This window comes from Diceros bicornis, chromosome 19 (assembly GCF_020826845.1).
Source record: "Diceros bicornis minor isolate mBicDic1 chromosome 19, mDicBic1.mat.cur, whole genome shotgun sequence".
NCBI lineage: Eukaryota > Metazoa > Chordata > Mammalia > Perissodactyla > Rhinocerotidae > Diceros > Diceros bicornis.
Window position 1 is genome coordinate 26,303,803 of NC_080758.1, and position 23,994 is coordinate 26,327,796.

Genomic DNA, 23,994 nt, shown 5'->3' on the forward strand with positions numbered 1-23,994 from the left:
TTTTTTAAAATAAACTTAAAATTTTTTTAATACAGATTTTGCATTTTTTTCTCTTGTGAGCTGGGGCGTGCAGTTCCTTAAACCATAAGAGTAGATTTCCATACATATTTGTTGAATACATTAACAACAGTTTTGTCTGATGGTGACATAAGCAAGAGCTTATTTTTATCTCTCTTAGTCCTTTATTATAGAAGGCACATATAAGGTCTTTTTTTTTTTTTTTTTTTGGTGAGGAAGATTTCCCTGAGCTAACATCTGTGCCAATCCTCCTCTATTTTTTACTAAGTGGGACCCCACCACAGCATGGCTTGATGAATGGTGTGTAGGTCCACGCCTGGGGTCCGAACCTGTGAACCCTGGGCCGCCAAAGTGAAGCATGTGAACTTAACCACTACACCACCAGGCCAGCCCCTATAAGGTCTTTTTTTTAAAAATTGCTTTATTGAGGTCATATTGGTGTATAACATTATGTAAATTTCAAATGTTCATTATTATATTTCAGTTTCTGTATAGACTGCATTGTATTTGCCACCAATAGTCTAGTTTTTATCTGTTACCATACATATGTGCCCCTTTGCCCTTTTCTCCCCCCCACCCCCTTCCCCTCTGGTAACCACTAATCTGTTCTCCATATCTATGTGTTTGTTTGTTTGTTTATCTTCCGCATATGAGTGAAATCATACAGTGTTTGTCATTCTCTGTCTGGCTTATTTTGCTTAGCATAATACCCTTAAGGTCCATCCATGTTGTCACAAATGGCAAGATTTCATCTTTTTTATGGCTGAGTAGTATTCCATTGTATATACATACCACATCTTCTTTATCCATTCGTCTGTTGAATGGCACTTGGGTCGCTTTCACATCTTGGCTATTGTGAATAATGCTGTGATAAACATTGGGATGCATAACTCTCTTTGAATTGTTGATTTCAAGTTCTTTGGATAAATACCCAGTAGTTGGATAGCTGGATCATATGGTATTCTATTTTAGTTTTTGGAGAAATCTCCATACTGTTTTCCATAGTGGCTGCACCAGTTTGCATTCCCACCAGCAGTGTATGAGGGTTCTCTTTTCTCCACATCCTCTCCAACGCTTGTTATTTCTTGTCTTGTTAATTATAGCCATTCTGACAGGTGTAAGGTGATATCTCATTGTAGTTTTGATTTGCATTTCCCTGATGATTAGTGATGTTGAACATCTTTTCCTGTCCCTGTTGGCCATCTGTACATCTTCTCTGGAAAAATGTCTGTTCATATCCTCTGCCCATTTTTTGATCTGATTGTTCATGTTTTTGTTGAGTTGTATGAATTCTTTATATATTTTGGAAATTAACCCATTGTTGGATATATGATTTGCAAATATCTTCTCCCAGTTGGTGTGTTGTCTTTTCGTTTTGTTCATGGTTTCCTTTGCTTTGCAGAAGCTTTTTAATCTGATGCAGTCCCATCTGTTTATTTTTTCTTTTGTTTCCCTTGCCTGAGTAGACATGGTATATGAAAAGATACTGCTAAGACCGATGTCAAAGAGCATACTGCCTATATTTTCTTCCAGGATTTTTATGGTTTCAGGTCTTACATTCAAGTCTTTAATCCATTTTGAGTTAATTTTTGTGTATGGTGCAAGATAATGGTCTACTTTCATTCTTTTGGATTTGGCTGTCCAGTTTCCCCAACACCATTTATTGAAGAGAATTTCCTTTCTCCATTGTATATTCTTGGCTCCCTTGTCAAAGATTAGCTGTCCACAGGTGTGTGGTTTTATTTCTGGGTTTTCAGTTCTATTCCATTGATCTGTGTGTCTGTTTTTGTGCCAGTACCATGATGTTTTGATTACTATAGCTTTTGTAGTATATTTTGAAGTCAGGGATTGTGATGCCACCAGCTTTGTTCTTTTTTCTCAGGATTGCTTTGGCTATTTGGGGTCTTTTGTTGTTCCATATAAATTTTAGGATTCATAAGGTCTTTTAGAGTTTTATTTCAACCATGACTTGTAAGATATTCTTCAATTTTTCTTTTCTTTTGTTTTTGCTGAGGAAGATTGGCTCTGAGCTAACATCTGTTGCCAGTCTTTCTCTATTTTGTATGTGAGCCGCTGTCACAGCATGGCCACCAATAGACGAATGGTGTAGGTCTGCACCTGGGATTTGAATCCAGGCTGCCAAAGTGGAGCACGCCAAACTTAACCACTAGGCCACGGGGGCTGGTGCTCTTCAATTTTTCTTTTTCCTTTTTTTTAATTTATTTTTCCCCCAAAGCCCTAGTGGATAGTGGTATGTCATAGCCGCACATCCTTCTAGTTGCTGTATGTGGGACGCAGCCTCAGCATGGCTGGAGAAGCGGCACGTCGCTGTGCGCCCGGGATCCGAACCCAGGCCGCCAGCAGTGGAGCGCGTGCACTTAACTGCCAAGCCAGGGGGCCGGCCCCAATTTTTCTTTAAATGAGTACTGTACTGGTATGTTGATTGAACCAATATGTATGAAGATGATATATCAAAAGACATTATTAACAATGTAATAAAATAAACTTTTAATTTTAAAACTTTTAGATTCACCAAAAAATTGCAAAGATAGTACAAAGATTTCTCATACATTTCACACCAAGTTTCCCTTATTATTAACATCTTATATTATTATGGTACATTTGTCACAATTAATGAGCCAATGTCGATACATTATTATTAGCTAACATTCATGCTTTATTCAGATTTCCTTAGTTTTGCCTAATGTCCTTTTTTCTGTTCCAGCATCCCATCCAGGATATCACATTTTGTTTAGTTGTCATGTTTCCTTAGGCTCCTCTTGGCTGTGACAGTTTCTCAGACTTTCCTTATTTTACATCTGTTGCCAATCTTCCTCTTTTTCTTTTTTTTCTCCCCAAAGCCCCAGTACATAGTTGTGTTTCATAGCCGTAGAGTTGTAGCTCTTCTATGTGGGACACTGCCTCAGCATGGCTTGATGAGTGGTTAGTAGGTCTGCACCCAGGATCCGAACCAGTGAACCCCGGGCCGCCGAAGTGGAATGGGTGAACTTAACTGCTATGCCACTGGGCTGGCCCCCTAGACTTTCCTTATTTTTGATGACCTTGACAGTATTGAGGAGAACTGGTCAGGTATTTTGTAGAATGTCTCTCTATTGGGATTTGTCTGATGTTTTTCTCATGATGACACTTGGGTTAGGGGTTTTGGAAGGAAGACCAAAAGACAGATTATCTACAAAAAGAAGGAGTATTTGACTGACAGCAGACTTCTCAATATCTTCAGTGGAAGCCAGAGGACAGGGACATAATATCCTCAAAATGCTAAGTGGAAAAAACTGCCAACCTAGAATTCCTACTCAAGTGAGGCTATCTTTTAAGAAAAGCACAGGGGCTGGCCCAGCGGCATAGTGGTTAAATTTGTGCACTCTGCTTTGGTTGGCCGGTTCAGATCCTGGTCGTGGACCTACTCACTGCTCATCAGGCCATGCTGAGGCAGGGTCCCATACAGAAGAGCTACAACTCTACAACTGTGACACACAACTATGCACTGGGGCTTTGGGGAGAAAAGGGGAAAAAGAGGAAGGATGGCGACAGATGTTAGCACAGGGCCAATCTTCCTCCAAAAAAAGAAAAGAAAGAAAAGCATAAAATAAAACATTTTCAGATAAAACAAAACAGAGAATTTACCATTAGCATACCCTCACTCACTAAGGGAAATTCTAAAGAATGTAATTCAGAGAGAAGGAAAATAATCCCAGAAGAAAGTTCTGAGATTCAAGAAAGAGTGAAGAGCAAAGAAAATGGTTAACATGTAGGTGAATCTGAATAAACATTTTACTATATAAAGCAACAATGATATCTAGTGAGTGGGATTAAGAAAAAAATTAGCACCAAAATGCTAGACAAACACAGCAAATACTTTGGGAGAGAGTAATTGAAGATAATAGACTGGAGTTAATACAATTAGAGAATATAACTTACAACTAGTAGAAGGAGAAGTGTCCACTTATATAATGTTTAAAAAATGTAAAACTAAACTACAGATTGTTTAGGATTCATACATATGTTAACATTATAATGAACTATAAGGAAATGATTATCACAAAATTCACATAGTGCTAATCTCTCGTTGGGGAAAGGGGGAATGTGGTCAGGGAGAAGACCAGGACTCTGATGAAGGGCTCTCTATTCCTTAGCTGGGTTCTAGGTACATGATTATTAATTTTCTTATTCTTTACGCCTTAGCTAGATGTTATAATTTTCTCAAATATTTTCAATAAAAGTTAAATGTAACCCCACAAAACAAACCATGTGGAGTACAAAACGCTGAAACCCTCCAGTGCCCCCAGCTTGGAATAACATCTAGGTGTCTTTCTTTACCTCATGGGTCTACATTATCTGGCTCCTGTGACCTCTCTGCACCTTCTACCTTGGTCATTAAACTACAGCCAGCCAAAGAAGCCAAGGTCTTTCATACCTCAGGGCCTTTGCATAGGTTGTTTCTGCTGGGCATAATTGGCTTCTTGTTAACTTTAGGTCTTAGCTTGGATATACTTCCTTCCCTGACACCCTCCAGTAGATCCCCCTAGTTGTTTTCCATCACTGTCGCCTGTTTGTTTTTTTTCAGGCACACAGAAGATCTGGTAATTATTTAATTTGTTTTCTTGTTTAATAAAGACTGCCCCATTAGACTGTCGATTCCATGAGGACAGGGACTGTATACATCTTGTTCATGGTCTATCCCCAGCACCTAGCACAGTGCCTGGCTCAGAGTAGGGACTTAACAAATATTTTTGAATAAATAAATAAATAAGTTGATGTCAGACAGATTGAGAAAGGAGGCCCAGGAAGGGTCTGTTTGATCAGAAGAGATGTAATTTCCTATACCTGCCTCAGCCCCACTAAACAAAATTTGTTGAGGGGGCGGCCCCGTGGCTTAGCGGTTAAGTGCGTGCGCTCCGCTACTGGCGGCCTGGGTTCGGATTCCCGGCGTGCACCGATGCACCGCTTGTCCGGCCATGCTGAGGCCGCATCCCACATACAGCAACTAGAAGGATGTGCAGCTATGACATACAACTATCTACTGGGGCTTTGGGGAAAAAAAAGGAGGAGGATTGGCAATAGATGTTAGCTCAGAGCTGGTCTTCCTCAGCAAAAAGAGGAGGATTAGCACGGATGTTAGCTCAGGGCTGAACTTCCTCACAAAAAAAAACGAAGAAACAAAATTTGTTGAGTAAGTAAGTAGGAAAGAAAGTAAGAAGGAAAGAATTCCAGCCGTGGATGATATCCTCTTCAGTGGAAAGCAGAACACTTTTCTGCTATTCATCATTCATTCATCAAACATTACTGGATTTTTACTGTTTACCTGGTCTTGTGCTGGGGCTTTAATGGTGGGCAATACAGTGCCTGACCGGACAGAGGGAGATCACTGAGCCCCGCCTGAAGATATGAAGTGCTGAGCTCAGCCCCTCTCCCAGCCTTCAGCCTGGAAGATCATCCCCCTCCTTATCTTTCAGGGATCTAATCTCCTATTACCCTCCCTCAGGAAGCACTCATTACTTTATTCATTCATTCATCCATGTAACAGATACTTATTGAGCATCTGCCTTGTGCCAGGCAGTATGCTAGGTGCTGGGGTTACAGCAACAAACCAGGTAGACAGAGTTCCTGCCCCAGTCTAGTGGGGAGACAGGTGATAATCAAGTAAACAAACATGAAACATGAAGTACACACTGTGATGAGTCCTGTGAAGGAAATGAATAGGATGTTGTGGGAGAATTATTCGACTTTCTCTCAGCTCTAATTTGAACAGGCATTTTAAGGAGGCAGCCTCGAGTTCGCAGTACTGAGATAGCAAGATTAAAGAGTGTGAGTGAGTTCCCTCTCCCTGCCTTGGCTTGGGTGGTGGAGAGTGGCCTCTTAACTGGAACGGGCTGCCTTGTGGAGAGGTGAAGTCCCTGTTACTGGAGGCATCCAAGCTCAGGCTAGAGGGGGAGCTCTTGGGGATGCTATAAAGGGGCTTCATGCTTGGGGTGGGCTGGGGGAATTGGACTTGGTGACCTGATGATCCTCCGAAAGCAGTTACTATGTTAAACAGTCGGTCCTGTTACCTCTCATTGTTGCTGCCATCATCGGGTCCGGGAGGCCTAGAGTGTAGGAATCTCTGCTACCTGCCTTGGAGCCAGGGCCCAGACTCTTGGTTCAAGGGTTTGAGCTTACAGGGCCTTCAGTGGGAACTCAAGACTGGTGAGCTGGGCCGCTCCCCTCCCTCCTTCCTTTCCCCTTCCCCCTCTCTTGTCCCTTGGGAATGAACTGGTTTCTTCTGGAAGCTCTGCCCTGGGGTTTGGTGGGGAGCCTGGCCTGTGTGTGTGTGTCTAGGAGGCCAGTTTCTGAGCCACAGCGGAGAGGCATCAGCTGACCACAGAGGAGAAGTAGAGCATTCCTCCACCTTCAGAGTTCCTGGGGTGGGCTGACAGGGGCTCAGCTGATAGGCACTGCCCCTATCGTGTGATCACGGACACACACGTATACACACACAATGCACATATACATACACACACATCACTGTTTTCTCCAGCTCCACATCCTTCTTCCTTCTCTGCTGGCCTCTTACTCTGCACACATCACCCCTCTCCTTTCTCTCTTCCTGTTATAACCAGAGAAAACAGTCCCCCAGGGGAGGAACTCTGTATTAGGCCTCTTTCTCACTAAGTTTGTCTGGGGCTCATTAAGTCTTTTAAGCAGGGCAGTACGTGGTGGGACTTTTAAAGATCTGGCTCTAGGCTTTTGTCCTGGGAAAGGAATCTCACCTCCCCACTGGTCTCCTGCCTCTTGCCTGATCCCTCCTACTCTCCCCTCGACCATCAGTGTGAAGCTTCCAAAAGCCAAGTAGGATGTAGTTCTCATTTATCACAGGTGCTTACGCTCAAATTTCTCAGGCTGCTCTACAATCTTTAAGCACAGTCATACTTTTAAAGTATCAATGCATATATATAATGCTGTATTTCCTCCTTCTCACTCCCATCCTTCCTTCCTTCTTTCTCTTTCTGTCTCTCTCTTCCTTCCATTATCTTTTTCTTTTGTGAGGAAGATCAGCCCTGAGCTAATATCCGATACCAATCCTCCTCTTTTTGCTGAGGAAGGCTGGCCCTGGGCTAACATCCGTGCCCATCTTCCTCCACTTTATGTGGGACGCCGCCACAGCATGACGCCGCCACAGCATGACTTGACAAGCGGTGTGTTGGTGCGCGCCTGGGATCTGAACCCAGGCCGCCAGCGGCGGAGCGCCCGCACTTAACCGCTAAGCCACCGGGCCGGCCCCTTCCTTCCATTTCTTATTGAGTCACATATATGTCAGATGCTGGGTTCTTTTTTTCCACTTGTGTCTCCCCTGTTTTGACACTTATCACTCTAAATTAAAGCTATTTGATAGATGCCTGTTTTCCAGGATAATTACAATTCGTGTTTTATTTTTTTTGTGAGGAATTAGCCCTGAGCTAACATCTGTTGCCAATCCTCCTCTTTTTGCTGAGGAAGATTGGCCCTGGGCTAACATCCGTGCCCATCTTCCTCTACTTTACATGGGATGCCGCCATATTTATGTGGGACGCCCCACAACTCATATTTTTTCGAATGCTTTCTATGTACAATAATTATGCTAAGCAGTTTACCAGCATTATTTTATTCATTCCAATATCCAATCTCTGGGATAGTGATTTTAATACCCCATTTTATAGGCTATGAAATTGAAGCTTAAGGGTTAAATAAGTCACCCAGGATCACAAAGATAGAAAGAGGCACAGCGAGGGGCTGGCCTGGTGGTATAGTGGTTAAGTTCGCATGCTCTGCTTCAGCGGCCCGGGGTTTGCAGGTTTGGATCCCAGGTGTGGACCCACACACCGCTTATCAAGCCATGCTGTGGCAGGCGTCCCACATATAAAGTCGAGGAAGATGGGCATGGATGTTAGCCCAGGGCCAATCTTCCTCACAGGGGGAAAAAAAAAAAAAGAGGCACAGTGAGAATTTGAACACAGAAAATCAGAATCCAAAGCTCATGCTCTTGACCACCATGGGATCCTGCCTCCCAGGGGATGGTATGTTCAGTGAGCCTATCGTTTACAGCTGAATCTCTGCACCTAGTACTGTGTCTGGCACATAGTGGATGTTCAATAAATATTGTTGAATGAATGAATGGATTGTAAACGCATCCCTTGCTGCTATGTGGCCTGCAGAAAGGTGGAGTAGGAGGGATATGGGCTTGGAAGCCAGACAGACCCAAATTAGAATGGAGGTCTGTTCTTTTTTTTTTTTGTGAGGAAGATCAGCCCTGAGCTAACATCCATGCTAATCCTCCTCTTTTTTTGCTGAGGAAGACTGGCTCTGAGCTAACATCTATTGCCAATCCTCCTCCTTTTTTTTCCCCCAAAGCCCCAGTAGATAGTTGTATGTCATAGTTGCACATCCTTCTAGTTGCTGTATGTGGGACGCGGCCTCAGCATGGCCAGAGAAGCGGTGCCTCGGTGCGCACCCGGGATCCGAACCCGGGCCGCCAGTAGCGGAGCGCGCGCACTTAACCACTAAGCCACGGGGCTGGCCCCTAGAGGTCTGTTCTTACTAGTGGTGTGCCTCAATTTTCTCATCTATAAAAAGGGGATAATATGCAGGCTGTGCAGGATTTATGTGAAGTTTAAATGACAATGTACAAAATCAGCCAGCTCATGTGCCAATGTATAACAAACTGAATAAATGGCATCTATATATTTTATGTACTTGTGCGTATAATACATACATGTATTATGTACATGGCCTCAGCGGATTTTGGTGGTATAGAGCCATTCCCCTGTGGTTGGACACTTGGGTTCATCTCTGGTTATTTGCAAACATAAGTTTGCTGTGGACAATTTGTATACGTACCTGTTTTCTTGTGTTTTTTTTTCTTGATGGTATCTTGTTTTTTTTATTAAGGTAACATTTGTTTATAACATATTAATTTCAGGTGTACATCATTATATTTCAACTTCTGTATAGACTATATCATGTTCTCCACCAAAAGTCTAGTTGCCATCTGTCACTGTACACATGTGCCCCTTTACCCCTTTTGCCCTCTCCTTACCCCCTTCCCCTCTGGTGACTGACAATCTGTTCTTGTATCTATGTGTTTATCTTCCACATATGAGTGAAATCATACAGTATTTGTCCTTCTCCATCTGACTTATTTCACTTAGCATAATACCTTCAAGGTCCATCCATGTTGTCATGAATGGCAAGATTTCATCTTTTTGTGTGTGTGTGTGTGAGGAAGGTTAGCCCTGAACTAACATCCATGCCAATCCTCCTCTTTTTGCTGAGGAAGACCAGCCCTGAGCTAACATCTATTGCCAATCCTCCTCCTTTTTTTTTTTTTCCCTTTTTCTCCCCAAAGCCCCAGTAGATAGTTGCATGTCATAGTTGCACGTCCTTCTACTTGCTGTATGTGGGATGCTGCCTCAGCATGGCTGGACAAGCAGTGCGTTGGTGCGCGCCCGGGATCTGAACTTGGGCGGCCAGCAGCAGAGTGCGCGCACTTAACCCCTAAGCCACGGGGCCGGCCCCAGATTTCATCTTTTTTTAAAGCTGAGTAGTATTTCATTGTATATATATACCACATCTTCTTTATCCATTCATCCATGGATGGACACTTAGGTTGTTTCCAAGTCTTGGCTATTGTGAATAATGCTGCAATGAACATAGGGGTGCATATATCTTTTTGAATTAGTATTTTCCTCTTCTTTGGATAAATACGCAGAAGTGGCATTGCTAGACCCTATGGTAGTTTTATTTTTAATTTTTTGAGGAATTTCCCTACTGTTTTCCATAGTGGCTGCAGCAATTTACATTCCCACCAACAATGTACGAGGGTTCCCTTTTCTCCACATCCTCTCCAACGCTTGTTATTTCTTGTCTTTTTAATAATAGCCATTCTGACGGGTGTGAGGTGATATCTCATTGTGGTTTTGACTTGCATTTCCCAAATTAGTGATGTTGAACACCTTTTCATGTGCCTGTTGGCCATCTTGATGGTATCTTATGTGGAGGCTTCTACCTGAAGGTGCAGGGAGTCTACACATTGATGTGGCCCTAACAATTTTTGCCCAACACATCCCAGGTAGGAGTGGGGGGATGGAGACAAGGGGCAGATATGAGGGCGGGTTGAGGTGTGCAGTGTGCTGGGATTTTTCTGATAACAATTACGCCTCACTTCTGTACTTTGCAGCTGTCTAGCAGAGTGGGTCAGTGCCCAGGCACTGGTGTCAAACAGGCCTGGGTTTGAATCCCTGCTCTGCTCCACTCACAAATGTGTGACCACGCAATTAGACCTTCTCAATCCAAGTTCTCCCTTCTGTATAATGGGGGTATTCTTAACTGTAGCTACTGCATGAGTCTACTGTAAAGATGAGATAACACATCAAAAATGCTCAGATATGGGCCAATAGTAAGCATTCAGTAAATGAAAGTGATTATACTGATTGCCTAGGAATTTACAGTTGACAATGTGTTTTCACATTGATTTAACCCTGACACAAGCCCTGTGAGGTAGGGATTATTATGACCCCCATTTCACAGATGACGAAATTGAGGCTTAGACAAGTGAAGTGATGGGACCACCGTCGACATGAAGCTAACAGTGTCTGAGCAGGGACCCTAAACCAGGTCTCCAGACTCCTGGACCCAGAAACCCAACTTCCAGCCCTCTTCCCTCACACCAGGAGTTCTGGATTCTTCTCAGGCCAGGTCTCTCAATGTGGGACTTCAGGCTTTTCTGTATTCGGCTGTGAACAAAACAGGGGGTTAATCTCCTAAACTCTCTTTAAAGTGGGGACGTTGTCCACCCCTTCTCCAAGCCCTGAGCCAGCAGCACGCTCATCCCTGCGGGCGGGGCATGTCAGCTTTAGAAGCCACGCCCCACACTAAGCCAAGCCTACAGACCAAAGCTCCAGCCCCACAGTGGGAAACCAGCTCCTTCCAAAGCTCTTCATTAGCAACCCTTCCGGCTAAGTCCCTCGCAGACCGGGGTCCACCTCTTAAACTCAAGCCCTGTCCCTGGAGTCCAGCGCTCCTCCATATGTAGCCTCGCTCCGACGCCCAAAGCCTCGCACTCGGATCCACGTCTCTTTTTCTTTGGTTCCCACGTCCGTGAGCTGCGGTCCCAGCACTCGACGGCCAGGCCCAGCGCGGAGTCTCCTCCACAGGATCCTAGGGCTCCGCCCCCGGCACGAAGCCCCGCCCCCTGCATGGCCGGGCTCAGCTCCAGCACCTCACCTGCTCGTCTCCTTGCTTCGTGGCCCCGCCCCGGCGCCTTACGACCCCACCCCCCAAGCAGTCTCACAGGGCATCCTTCGGCTCCTGGGCCCCGCCCCAGCCTCCCGCCAGCTTGCTTGCGGCCACGCCCTCGCGGTTAGCCACACCCCCAGACAGCCCCGCCCCTCGAGGCTCCACCCCCAGCGGCCGGGGGTAGGGTGGCGGCTGGCCCAGCCGGGCCGCCGCTGCCCTCTGCCCTGGGCGCTCGGTCGGAGCGGGCCGGGCAGGAGGCTTGGGGGCTCGGAGGCGAAGATGGCGTCAGGCAGGCGCGCCCCGCGCACCGGGCTGCTGGAACTGCGCGCCGGGGCGGGCTCGGGGGCCGGCGGCGAGCGGTGGCAGCGGGTGCTGCTCAGTCTGGCGGAGGACGCGCTGACCGTGAGCCCCGCCGTCGGCGAGCCCGGCCCGGAGCCCGGCGCCCCGCGGGAATCGGAGCCCGCGCAGCTCAACGGCGCCGCCGAGCCGAGTGCGGCGCCCCCGCAGCCGCCCGAGGCGCTGCTGCTCCAGCGGCGCCGCGTGACGGTGCGCAAGGCCGACGCCGGCGGGCTGGGCATCAGCATCAAAGGTGGGCGCGGGGGCACCGAGGGCGAGGGGCCGTGGTGTCTCTGGGGCCGCCGAGGGCGCAGGGGCCGCGGGGGCTGGCAGCGTGCCGAGGACATGGAGTTGGAGGACTTCTGTCTGGGGCAAGGGGTCTGAGCGGACAGAGGGAACCGAGAGCGTGGGGAGCACCAAGGTCGGAGGGGGTTTGGGGAGTCAGAGGTCTCAGTCGGAAGGCACAGGTGTGGAAGGGATTGGGGGCGCACCAAGGACACGTGGTTGGGGAGTTTTGTGTGGAGGCGTAGAGATCTCAGAGGGGTTGCCTCTCAGGGGTTGCGTGGGCATCAAGGACAAGAGGGGCCCCGGGAGAGCAAAGGATGCAGAAAGAGAATTGAGGCCTGGGTCGCTGCTAGGGCAGGGAGGGGAAGTCCCTGAGGCGTAACCGAGGTAGCGGGGCGCGGGGGTGAGGCCTGAAGTCGGGAGCACAGCGGGGCAGGGGATGGGGCAGGGAATCAGAGACGTAGGTGGAAGCACCGGCTGGGCTCACAGACAGGGTCCAGAAGGCTGTGTACCTAGGCGGAGAGTCCTAACAACTGGGTTTCAGTTTCCTGACCTGACCATCTCTACCTTGCACGGGATTGAGAGGCGTGGACATAGAGCCCTCCTCCTCTCTGAGAACTGCCAGCCCCCAATACTGACAGCTTTCCTTAGGGTGCAACCAGATTTGTTTGAGTCGGGGATCAGCTATGTGAACTTGGACAAGTCACCTCCCATCTCTAAACCTCAGTTTCTTCAACTATATAATGAGGATAATGAGAGAGTTGTGATGTTTCTGTGAAAACAGGGATCTAAAGTACTCACCCTGCTGCACATAGTAGGTGCCTGGTTAATTATTGCTGTTAGATGAGAGAAAAAATGGAGGTCAGGAGAGACTCCCAAAGCAACTAACCATAGCGCTTGAAATCCCTGCACACCACCAGCTGTTGGTTTCACCGTTCCTACCCATCTGCTTCTCAGGGTCTCAGCTCCCAGCAGGGTACTACCTGCCTTGGGAAAGGGTGTTAGCCCTTGTGTCACCCTGGATATGCACTGTTCCCCCTCCCTGGTGCTGGCTCTTGTTCACTAGTGCCTCCAGACCCTTTGGCTTGGGTGAGGGGCTGGGGATGGTGGTGACTCGGCTACCACTGTGTGCTGACTGCTGTGCCCAGAACTCTAGGCTCACGATCCACTTCATCCTGGCAACAAGTGGTGGAAGGTAGGGAGCGTAATCCCCATTTTGCGCGTTAAGAAACTGAGACTCAGAGAAGTAAAATGATTTTAACCAGGATCATACAGTCACCGAGTGGCAGGGATTCGAACGTCAATTATCAGGACACTATAGAGTGCCCAGGGGAGTTGGTTCTGCCCTCTGGAACCCAACCAAAGCATCGAAAAGGGGAAAATAGGGAAGCCAGGGAGTGAGCACCAGTCTTGCCTCCAAACTCCCACATGCGATAGGGCAACAGATCAATCCAGAAATTGTACACTCAGTGTGTCAAAGCAAGAAGGAACTTAGAGTTCATATAGAGTTCCATTTTGCAGTTGGACAAACTGAGACTTGGAGATGAGCAGGGACTTTCCAAGGTCACATAAAGTTACTTCCCAGCTCCATATTTCCGGGTGTGTGTGTGTGTGTGTGTGTAAAGGTTCTTTTAGGAGGCATCAGGGCAAGTACCAGCTCCATTCAGTTCTTGGTGGTTGGAGACTGGGCTCCTGTTGCCATGGTGACCTCCCCTATAGGGTCTAGCTTAGCCCAAGGCAGCCAGGAATGATCATAGCTTGAAACCGAACTGAAGTCCCTAGCTTCAGGGGGATGAGGGCAGATATAAATAGAAGCCCCTTCCTTTCCTAGGCCTCCAGCTCTGTGCAGTGCAATGAACAAACCTTTGGGCCTGTGTGGGGGTCAGGAGAAGCGTTCCAGTCCACCTCTGCCACCAATTTGTTGTGTGATCTCGGAATAATGACCTCCCCTCTCTGGGCCACTAGTTCCTCATCTTTAGTATTCTGGGGATGGACCAGTAGTGTAATATCTGAGGGTTTGACTTGCAGTCTGCCATAGGGTTAAGAGTGTTGGTTCTGGAGCCTGGAGACCTAGGTTCAAATACTGGCTTTGCCACTAACTAGCTGGGTGACCTTGGGCAAGGGGCTTCTCTCCACACCTCAGTGTTTCTGATAGGAAACTGAGCGTGCCTGTGTGATTGGTTGTTGTGAAGATGCAATGAGACAGCATAGGAAGCATTTAACACACTGCTTGGCACTTGGTACATGGAACTAATGTGAACCGTTATTACTATTTCTTATTTTCAAAGGACATTCGAGAGTTTAGCGGTAAAGCAATTCAGTAAAATGTATTAGCTTTTTTTGCATCAGAGGTGCAATTCAGACAGGCTTTTGAAATCTCCAGACTTTGAGGCTTTGGTTTCCAGCCTGGATTCTGGATTGTAAAACTTTCTGATTGCTCAGGAGATCCTTTGGGGCCATAGGAATAGCTGAATTCTATCTTTTTTTTTAATAATTTTATTTATTTATTTATTTCCCCCCCCAAAGCCCCAGTAGATAGTTGTATATCATAGCTGCACATACTTCTAGTTGCTGTATGTGAGACACGGCCTCAGCATGGCCAGAGAAGCAGTGCATCGGTGCGCACCTGGATCCGAACCCGGGCCACCAGCAGTGGAAGGCACACACTTAACCGCTAAGCCACGGGGCCGGCCCTGAATTCTATCTTAATGCCAGATTAGGGGGTATCAGTGGGTTCCCCCATTGTGGAAAATTGCTTAAAGTCCAAAATATTTAAGAACAAGCTAAGTACCTTGTAAGTTACTCATACACTGGTGAACACCCAAAGCATTTAATCAAAAGATCCAGTGACCAAACTATAACATCATGAATTCAGAAAATGACTTATAAGTGTTGTTAGTGCCCCAAACTTCTAAGACTCTTTTCTGAGATTCTTTTAATCTTCCATCCCCCCTTTCTCAGCACTGGGCTGGGCACCTCAGGGGGCCTTCAGAAATAATTTTGCATTGATGTGACTCCCAAACATTGGAGTGTCTACCTCAGTTTCTTCCTCTTTCTGTGCCTGTGCAGGAGGCCGAGAGAACAAGATGCCTATTCTCATTTCCAAGATCTTCAAGGGCCTGGCAGCTGACCAGACAGAGGCCCTCTTTGTGGGGGATGCCATCCTGTCTGTGAATGGAGAAGACCTTTCCTCTGCCACCCATGATGAGGCGGTGCAGGTCCTGAAGAAGACAGGCAAAGAGGTGGTGCTGGAGGGTAAGCACTGGGGACCCCAGGGGTATTCACTTCTTCCCTTCCTCCCCCAGGCCTCAAGCAGTGGGGGCTGGGAGATGGGCAAGGTTGAAAACAGAAACAGAACTTGGGGACCTGCCTTGAGACAGTGTGGGGTGGTGGTGGGGAGAGCCAGGACAGAGCCAGACAGACCTGATTTTCATTTCCTCTCTCCTACTCCCTAGCTCTGTGGCCTTGGACAAGCCACTTCATTTCCCTGAGCCTTAGTTTCCTCATCTGTAAAACTGGGAGGTAACTTCTGCCTTATTGGGTTGTGTGAACAGGACAAAAGGTCCACGGCTGGATCTGCCACCCAGTGAGTGACTCAAGGGAAGAAAGGGGCAGGGACTGGGGAAGGGGCAGCTAAGATTCCTTCCTGAGAAACCAAGAGAGCTCTCAACTCCAGATTCTTCTAGTACCCAGGGGCCCTAAAACCCTGAGCCCCCTCCTCCTTTGGGAGAGGATTTGGCCTTTATGTAACAGAACATTAACTACTTCCAGCAAGGATCAGAGAGGAGTGTTTTTGTGGGGGATCCTTGGTGGTTCCCCCCCACTGTCCCCTCATCATGTAGTCTTGAATAAGACCTTTGCCTTCTCTGGGCCTCAGTTTCCCCATGGGTTGTTTTGGGCCTCTTGCTGTGGTTGTCCCATATCTGTGTTTTGCCACCTCTCTCAGGTTTCTGTTTTGCTCAGCCCTTCCCTCAAACTCCACTCTGTTAGTTCCGGAAGCTGTGGGGGCCTGAGGAATGTGTCTTTGGCTCATGGCCCAGAACAGGCACGAGGAGGTGGTGGGGGCTGGTGGAGAATGCTGTGGCCAGCGAAGCTGATGAACCAAGCCCCAGGCCCGGATCCTGATAGGTTGCCTTTGTTTCCCCAAAGTGGTCTCCAGGAGGCCACAGAAGCAAACGGGCTCAGGGTCCCTGGGCGATCGTTGGCATTCTTGTGGCCCCAACTTCAGTTCTCTCTCAGTTTTGTTTTATTTTATTTTTACGTTTTAGGTATATCTAAATGCTACTGGTCCTTTTAAAAAATATATACTTAAAAAAAGCCAATTCTGCAGTATTGGTTCCTAAAAGCTTAAGTGTATCCATCATATTTTAACATCAAAGTTAAATAACAAGATCACACATAAATGATATGGATGTGAGACTTTTCCTTCCAGATGCCTCATTACTGTGATATTTATAGCCAGTAATGCAGTTTGAAACAGTTGAAGTTCATCAAAATGTTGTATTTCAGTTGGCTTGAAAAGCTCTTTTAGTTTCTACTCTTTGAAAGTTTAGTCTATAGATGGTAAAATTTCTACTGTAGACACATTTCTAGTCCCCCTCACCCTCCCATCTTTAGGTTGAGAATGTCTCAATCTGGATTCTCAGTGTGGGTCATTCTGAGAAGGTAGCATCTCTGAGTGTTAGATGCTTGAAGCATCTCCTAGTTTAGAAGCTCATACCCAAGCCTTCTGTCTAACTCATTCATCCATTCCTTCCTCACTAAGCCAAGAAACCTTTACAGACACCTGCTAGGTACCTGATGTGCAGAGTGTTGGGTCAGAAGCTAACCCAGACCAGGCCCTCTCCTTAAGGAGCTCACCCTCTGGTGGGGGAGACACAACATAAACACTGTCTCCTCCACACAAACTTTGTAAAAATCAGTTTCTAAAATCCTTTCTGCTCTGTGATGAATCTTGGGCCTTGGGTAAGACCTTTGCCTTCTCTGGGCCTCAGTTTCCATTATCAGTTGGGGTTAGACTAGATCAAAGATGACCAATAACTTTCATTTTGAGTGTCAGCTGCCCTGGTGGCTGCTGGGAGTTCCATGTTTGGAAGGATTGGGAGGTCTTGTCTGGACTCAGCAGAAAGGAGCTGGAATTATTAGCAATGTCTCCCCACGGGTCTAGTAGGGAAGGGAAGTATCTTGTGTACCATCCCAGGACTGAGGGTCTCCGGCGATGCTCTCTGAGACTTCTCATAGGGCAAGAGCTTTCCTTGGCAAACCCTGCCCCAGGCCCCTGGGTAGAGCCTGGCCTATGTCTTGCCCAGCATAGGATTTGGCACATAGTAGGCACTCTGTACGTGTAACTCCCCTCCTATCCCATCGCATTTATATAGACTTCGTATTATTTCCTCCTTAAATGTTTGGTAGCATTCTCCAGGGAAGCCACCTTCATAGAAGGTTTTTAACTGTGATTTTAATGTCTTTAATAGGGCAATTTAGATGGTCTATTTTTTTAATGGGCTTTGGTAGTTTATGTCTTTCAAGGGATTTGTCCATTTCATCTAAGTTGTCGAATTTATCAGTGTAAAGTTGTTTATAATCTTCCCGTATAATGCCTCCCTTTTGGATGAGAGCCTTCTTCTGCTTTCTCTTTCTCCCCCGCTCCGTTTGTACTGCTCTACTCAGTGGTTTCGAGGGACTCTCAGTCTCGTGGGGGACACAGCTGAGCAAACCTACCAGATCACCATCATGTCATAGGTGCTGAGACAGGGTCTGTCCAGGGCTTGGAAGAGGCAGTGGTCACTTCCCTCTGGGTGGTCAGGAACGACTTCCTGGAGGAGAGGATGCTGGCACTTTATGAACAATAAGCAGATGTGGGTATGGGGTGGAGGAAGGGCATTCCAGGCATGGGAATTGTGTGAGCAAAACCCTAGAGGGGGAGAATGACTTGGCTTACCTGGGGAATTGCCTGAGAAGTAATTCAGCTTTGCGTGAGCCTAGGGTGTGAGGAAGGGAGTGGAGAAAGAGAAGGCTATCCAGACTGACAGACCCTGCAGGGCTTTGAATGCCAGGCTAAAGGAATTTGGACTTGTCTAGAGGGGAATGGAGAGCCATTAAAGGGTTTTCAGCAGAGGTTCACATGGTCAGCTCTGGGCTTTAGCAGCATCAGCCTGGTTTGGAGGGAGGCAGAAACAGATGCAGAATGGCAGCGAGGAGGCTGGGGCCATGAACAGGAGGGAGATGATGGTGGTTTGACCTAAGGAGGCTTGGATAAGGGGAAGAGTCTGGAGGTTGTGGCCTTCTTGTTAGTTTTTTCCAGCTTTTTCTTAGTTGAAGTCTCTTTTGAGTTGCTCTCCTGGCCCAGTAGGCTTGTGGAAGGATGTAATTCCACCCAAGGCAGCAAAGGGGTGGTGGGCACTAGGGTCAGAATCTTTGAATTGCAGGGGTGACCTGGAGGATGTGAGGGAGCTAGGATGCTGGGATGTGGCTGATCCTTGAGATTTGGGGGAGTTTGTGGAGCAGGTAAGGGCCTTGCAGCTGCCCCAATCTGGAGCCAGGCTCCTGGGAGCCTCTCTGGGCCTAGGTTCCCCCCTGGAGCCCAATCTCTGACCACATTGTTCAGAACTTCCCTGCCCCATCCCACTCCGGATGCCACCTCCAAGGGGCCACGGAAAGGTGGCCTGTCCTTTGGATGTGAACTTGGCAGGGAAGCTGGGCATCTTTCCCGAGGCTTGGGGCTCAATGGGTTCAGAGCTCCCTGGGAATGTCCTAGAAGGACAGATGTCACTGGCAAACTCCAGGTGCCAGCCAGAGCCCTACTTCCCTGGCCTAAGTCACAGGCTCAGCTGGGCCTCAGCAACCCCAGCCTGCCTTCTGGACCTTTTCCTCTGCTAGGTCAGGTGTTTGCACAAATGTCTTGAGCCTATTCTCAGCCACAGGAGTGTGTTTGTGACCAGAGTCTGGGCCCAAGCTGGCAGCTAGCACGCCTCTGTCTGCTGCTTAGAGAGGCCCATTGTGTGCGCAGACCTGGAGCCAGGGCCAGCCTGGGCCCTTGGAGACCAGGCCTAGGGAAAAGGGAGGCACAGCCAATTGCCCCCCTTTCTTCTACCCCTAGTATGGCTGGCAAGATGGAGACAACAGTAAGCCTGTGATGCATTAAACAATAATACTAAAGGACAGTAAAAATTAATAAAGTCATTTTTAGTACTTTGTACAATTAGGGAAGGTACATCCCACATAAAGATCAGGCTTTCAAAATATACAAGCATAGAGTAGCATGTCCATAAATACACATGTTAAAAGGCAGCATAGAGTCAAAGGAATTGCTATACAGACAAGATCATCAAGATTTGTTAAAAATAAATAACTTTCTTCAAATCATACAACTAATAAATTGACAGACTCACAGTTCAAACCGAGATCTGTCTGGTTGCAGAGGCCACTGTGACCTCAGCCTTGGGTAATACCTACTTCGCATGATTATTTGCAAGATTAAAAAATGACACATATAACATGCCAAGGCCAGTGCTCATCACAGGTACTCAATTATTTATTGTATTTGCTATTTATAAGAAGGAGACAGTGCATTTGAAGTGCATAGCACACTGTCTTAACATTGAATGGTAAGCGTTCAATAAACGCCAGCCTGGGCCGGCCCCGTGGCTTAGCGGTTAAGTGCGCGTGCTCTGCTGCTGGCGGCCCAGATTCAGATCCCGGGCGCGCACCGACGCACCGCTTCTCTGGCCATGCTGAGGCCGCGTCCCACATACACCAACTAGAAGGATGTGCAGCTATGACATATAACTATCTACTGGGGCTTTGGGAGGAAAAAAAAAAGGAGGAGGATTGGCAATAGATGTTAGCTCGGAGCCCGTCTTCCTCAGCAAAAAGAGGAGGATTAGCATGGATGTTAGCTCAGGGCTGATCTTCCTCACAAAAAAAAAAACCCCAAAAACGCCAGCCTTTATCATCATCACAGCAGCAGCAGCAGCATTTTTGTTTTCTCCAGTAAACTGGAAGGCCTTTGAGGGCAGGAACCACGGGTAGTTTGTCTCTGAGCCCCACACCTGGCACTGAGCCCAGCAGCTATTAGATCTGGGTGAGTTTTTGGGAATGATCACTAGGGTACATCTCTGACCCTTTCTACTTTACCTTTAACCTTGTCAGTTGCAGTTGACTTGCCTAAATGTTTAGTATGGGGCTCAAGGCTCAACCTGGGCTTGCCTAACTCCTGAGAGTTTCTGAGTCCTCAGAACTCCAAGGCCAGGCCCCTGCTGGCTTCTCTCCTGGGAGATGGACGCTGCCAGGTGTCCTGCCTGAAATTTCGCTCAAGGTACCGCCAGTCAAAAGTGGGATGTTATTAATGGATGCAGCTAATTTGAGGCCACCCTACTCGGCTTAGCCAGGTGATGCCATGCCCTTGAGGTGCCTGAGGGACTCCTGTCCTGGGAACAGTCATGAATGGAGCCCCTCGTCTAGTCCTCCCATGGCTGCAAAGACCTGTGGTTCTAATTGTTGTTCTCAGGAAAGCATTTATTTGGCTGCAAGCACACATACGCGCACGCACACACACACACACACACACACACACACACACACACGGCTTTCGACCGTGTGACTCCCCACAGACAAAATTTGGCTTAATCTAGCCCTGGCCTGTTCCCCGGCTCTTTGATTAAAGTGTTTGTGGGGCTCTGGAGAGAGAGGTTCTGGCCTTGATTCACTGTGCGATCCTGGCTGCTGATGGTGGTGGATGAAATAATAATGGTAATGATGATAATAATAGTGATCGTAAGTTTGCTGTTTATTGAGCACCTATGATGTGCTAGGAACTGTGCTAAGTGCCTTCCATAGGTTATCTCACTGAATCCTCAAAACCACCCCTGTGAATTAGGTATATCATTCATCCCATTCTACCCATGAGAACACTGACACTCAGAGAGGTGAAGCTACTTGCCCAAGGTCACACAGTGGCAGCGATAGAATTTGAGGTCAGATCATCAGATGTCAAAACCCATGTTCTTGAAAAATTTATACTGTACTGCAAGGCGTGTCACCCCTGTGAGGCTCAGTTTATTCAATTTTTTTTTTTAAGATTTTATTTATTTATTTTTTTCCCCCCAAAGCCCCAGTAGATAGTTGTATGTCACAGCTACACATCCTTCTAGTTGCTGTATGTGGGACGCGGCCTTAGCATAGCCGGAGAAGTGGTGTGTCGGTGCGCGCCCGGGATCCGAACCTGGGCCGCCAGCAGCGGAGCGCGAGCGCTTAACCGCTAAGCCACGGGGCCGGCCCGTCAGTTTATTCAATTTATTCACCTGTTAAATAAGGGCATGGCTCCATCTCATTGAATTGGTGCAGTTAGGTGAAGGTGTGTTTGTGAGGGTTGAGTTTGGTGCTTGGTATATTGTAGGCACTCAGTAAGTGCTTCTTTCTCCCAATACTAAGAGCCTAGAACCCTGAGTCTAGGCTTCCTGAGTTGACGAGGGCCTTATCTGAAATCTGGCTAAGATGTTTTGGAATGTGGTGGTATATTTTTGAAAAATAAACTAGATTTTAAAAAATGTAAAAACACTTATAAAAAACCCCAGGAGAGTGCACAGTAATTATCTTCTTATAAACGTAAGCACTATTGATATTTTGACACGCTTCCAGAAAGTTTCCATATTTGTTTTTCTCATTTAACAAGTTGAGGATATATTTCCAACTCAGCACATGTAGCTCCGTCTAATTCTTTTTCTTGGTTGCATAATATCCCATTATTGGGATTTGTGCATTCATTTAACAAATATTTCCTGAGCCTCTGCTCTGTGCCAGGACTTGATGTAGGCGCTGGGGATATAGTCATGAACAAGACTGACTGGTCTGCCATTCAGGGAGCTCAGGCCTATATTTAGCAGCCCCTGTTCACGGACGCTCAAGTTGTTCCCAGCCTCTTGCACCATAGACAATGAAGCTGTGTCCCCTACGTGCACCTGTGAGCATTTATCTGCAGCGGAGTTCCTGTAAGGGGTGTTGTTAGGTCAAAGGGTTCACGTGCCTTTAGGATCTTGATAGCTGGCACCCCCCATACTGCACAAGGACGTAGTAAGGTGAGATTTTATGCCCCCGAGTGTGGCAGCCCTGTTGGTCAGACCTGCCACAGGGCGTGCCAGGGGCTGGGAACTATATATAGTCCAGCCTTGCTGGACCAGCAGGACCTTAAAGGTCATCATTTCCAGAGCCCGTTGGAATCTCATGTCCTCTCCACACCATCCTGAGTGGGCAGGTGGCCAGCCTGGACTTGAATCCTCACAATGCCTTACTCAGAGAGCTGGCATATCAGTGCCCGGTCCATAGGCAAGGAAACTGAAGCTCAGAGACACTTTGGGACTCGCCAAGTCTAGATGGCAAGTGACAGGACCTGGACTGAAATCTTTGCCTGTCTGTCGCCACATCTTGTGCCCATCCCCTTATACTATCATGATAAGAACTGCAGCACAAATAATAACCACACTACTATAGTCATGTGTCGCTTAACAACGGGGATACGTTCTGAGAAATGTGTCGTCAGGCAATTTCATCATTGTGTGAACATCATAGAGTGTACTTACACATACCCAGATGGTGTAGCCTACTACATACCTAGGCTATATGGTGCTAATCTTATGGCACTACCATTGTACACGCGGTCCGTTGTTGACCTAAACGTCGTTAAGCGGCGCGTGACTATATGGTATAAGAAGACTTATTCTATGCTAGACAGGGCAAAGTGTTTTACAAGTATTGAATCTCAATTCCCTGGGAAGTAGATATATTTTACTCCCATTGTAAAGATGAAGAAGTCGAGGTTCACAGAAGTCAAGTCACTTGTCCAAGGTCACAGAGCAAGGAAGTTAAACCCAAGCCTGCCTCACTCCAGAGCCCACATTCAGTGTTCTCTTTCCAGGCTGAGAAGCCCCAGGCCTGTCAATATTCATTCATTTAACAAATTTCTTACTTGCTGATTACCTGGTATATGTCAGGTACTATTCTAGATGCCGGGGATACCCTAGTGAACAAGAAAACAGGTCCCTGCCCTTACGGAACTGATATTTTGGTTGGAGGAGAGAGGCCCTAGGCTAGTAAACAAATGGGTAGATCATGTAATTTCAGGCAGAGGCAAGTAAATGACCACCCACTGAACAGACAAGGAACAGCTTGAGCTGAGAGGACAGGCTTCAGCCAAGACTCCGATCCAGGACATTGAGTCACAAACATTTATTGAGCACTGGGATAAGTCCTGAGGATACCACGTTGAGCCAAAACAGATGTATCCCTTTCTCTCTGCAATACGTATGTTCCCTCCCAGTTGTACTGGGCCAGGCGAATTGGCCTGCACTGTCTCTGTTCCTTGTGTTTCTGGTGGAATCTATTCCTGGCTCCCTGGGGCCAGGGCCGCGTCCTGGCTTCTCTCCTTGGCAGAGCTGGAAGTCCCTGGGAATTGGGGCCTCTGGAAGGGCAGGGTGTCCTATGTTTGTGTCTGTCTCAGCTCCCCTGAGGAGGAAAGGCCCACGTGTCACTGCTTTAGCAGACTCCTGGGCCAGGGGCTTGGCTGCGGAGGGTGTGGACACCAGCTGGGCCTATCTTTGGAGTCTCAAGAATGCTGGCCACAGGGCCGTGGTCGTGCCCTCAGCTCTCCAGGCCACCGCCTTTGGGCTGCCCCGCCCTGCCTGGTCGGGTGACTCAGGCAGAAATCAGAGTGGGGAGGAGGCCCCAGAGCTGGGCTATTTATGGCCACCCTCCGGGGCCCCCAGGATCCCACCCCCATGCTGGGACAGGCTGATTGGTTTGTGAAATCCAGGCCCCATTTCGGGCACCAGCTGGTGTGCTGTCCATTTATAGTGTGTTCCTGTGGGAAAGGAGGAGGACTCAGTTCAGAGATGTCCTTGGTGAGCAGGGGCTCTAGCGGTTTCTCTGGCTGCAAAGTTGACAGATGTTCATTTACTGAACGCATAGCATAGGAGATCTCTGCTGGATTTGGGGGACACAGAAATGAGTCAGACAAGGCCCCTTCCCTCACAGTGCTCCCAGTCTGGTGAGGGACACAGACCTTCACACAGACATGTAGGGGAGTGGGGTCCA

The 23,994-nt window shown here is 47.6% G+C and overlaps 1 protein-coding gene across 2 annotated transcripts in view; it reads left to right on the forward strand.

Moving 5' to 3' along the window:
- Positions 1 to 23,994, forward strand: part of SNTA1 (syntrophin alpha 1) — a 47,498-nt gene that overhangs the window by 10,620 nt on the left and 12,884 nt on the right. Inside the window, exons 1-2 of one of the 2 annotated variants that reach the window (XM_058562915.1) lie at positions 11,490 to 11,875; positions 14,977 to 15,162. In XM_058562915.1, the coding sequence (XP_058418898.1) occupies positions 11,566 to 11,875; positions 14,977 to 15,162 (496 nt within the window). In that variant the 5' untranslated portion in view covers positions 11,490 to 11,565. Of the gene's footprint in view, positions 1 to 11,489; positions 11,876 to 14,976; positions 15,163 to 23,994 lie in introns of those variants that run through there. The other variant, XM_058562916.1, reaches the window with a different exon arrangement.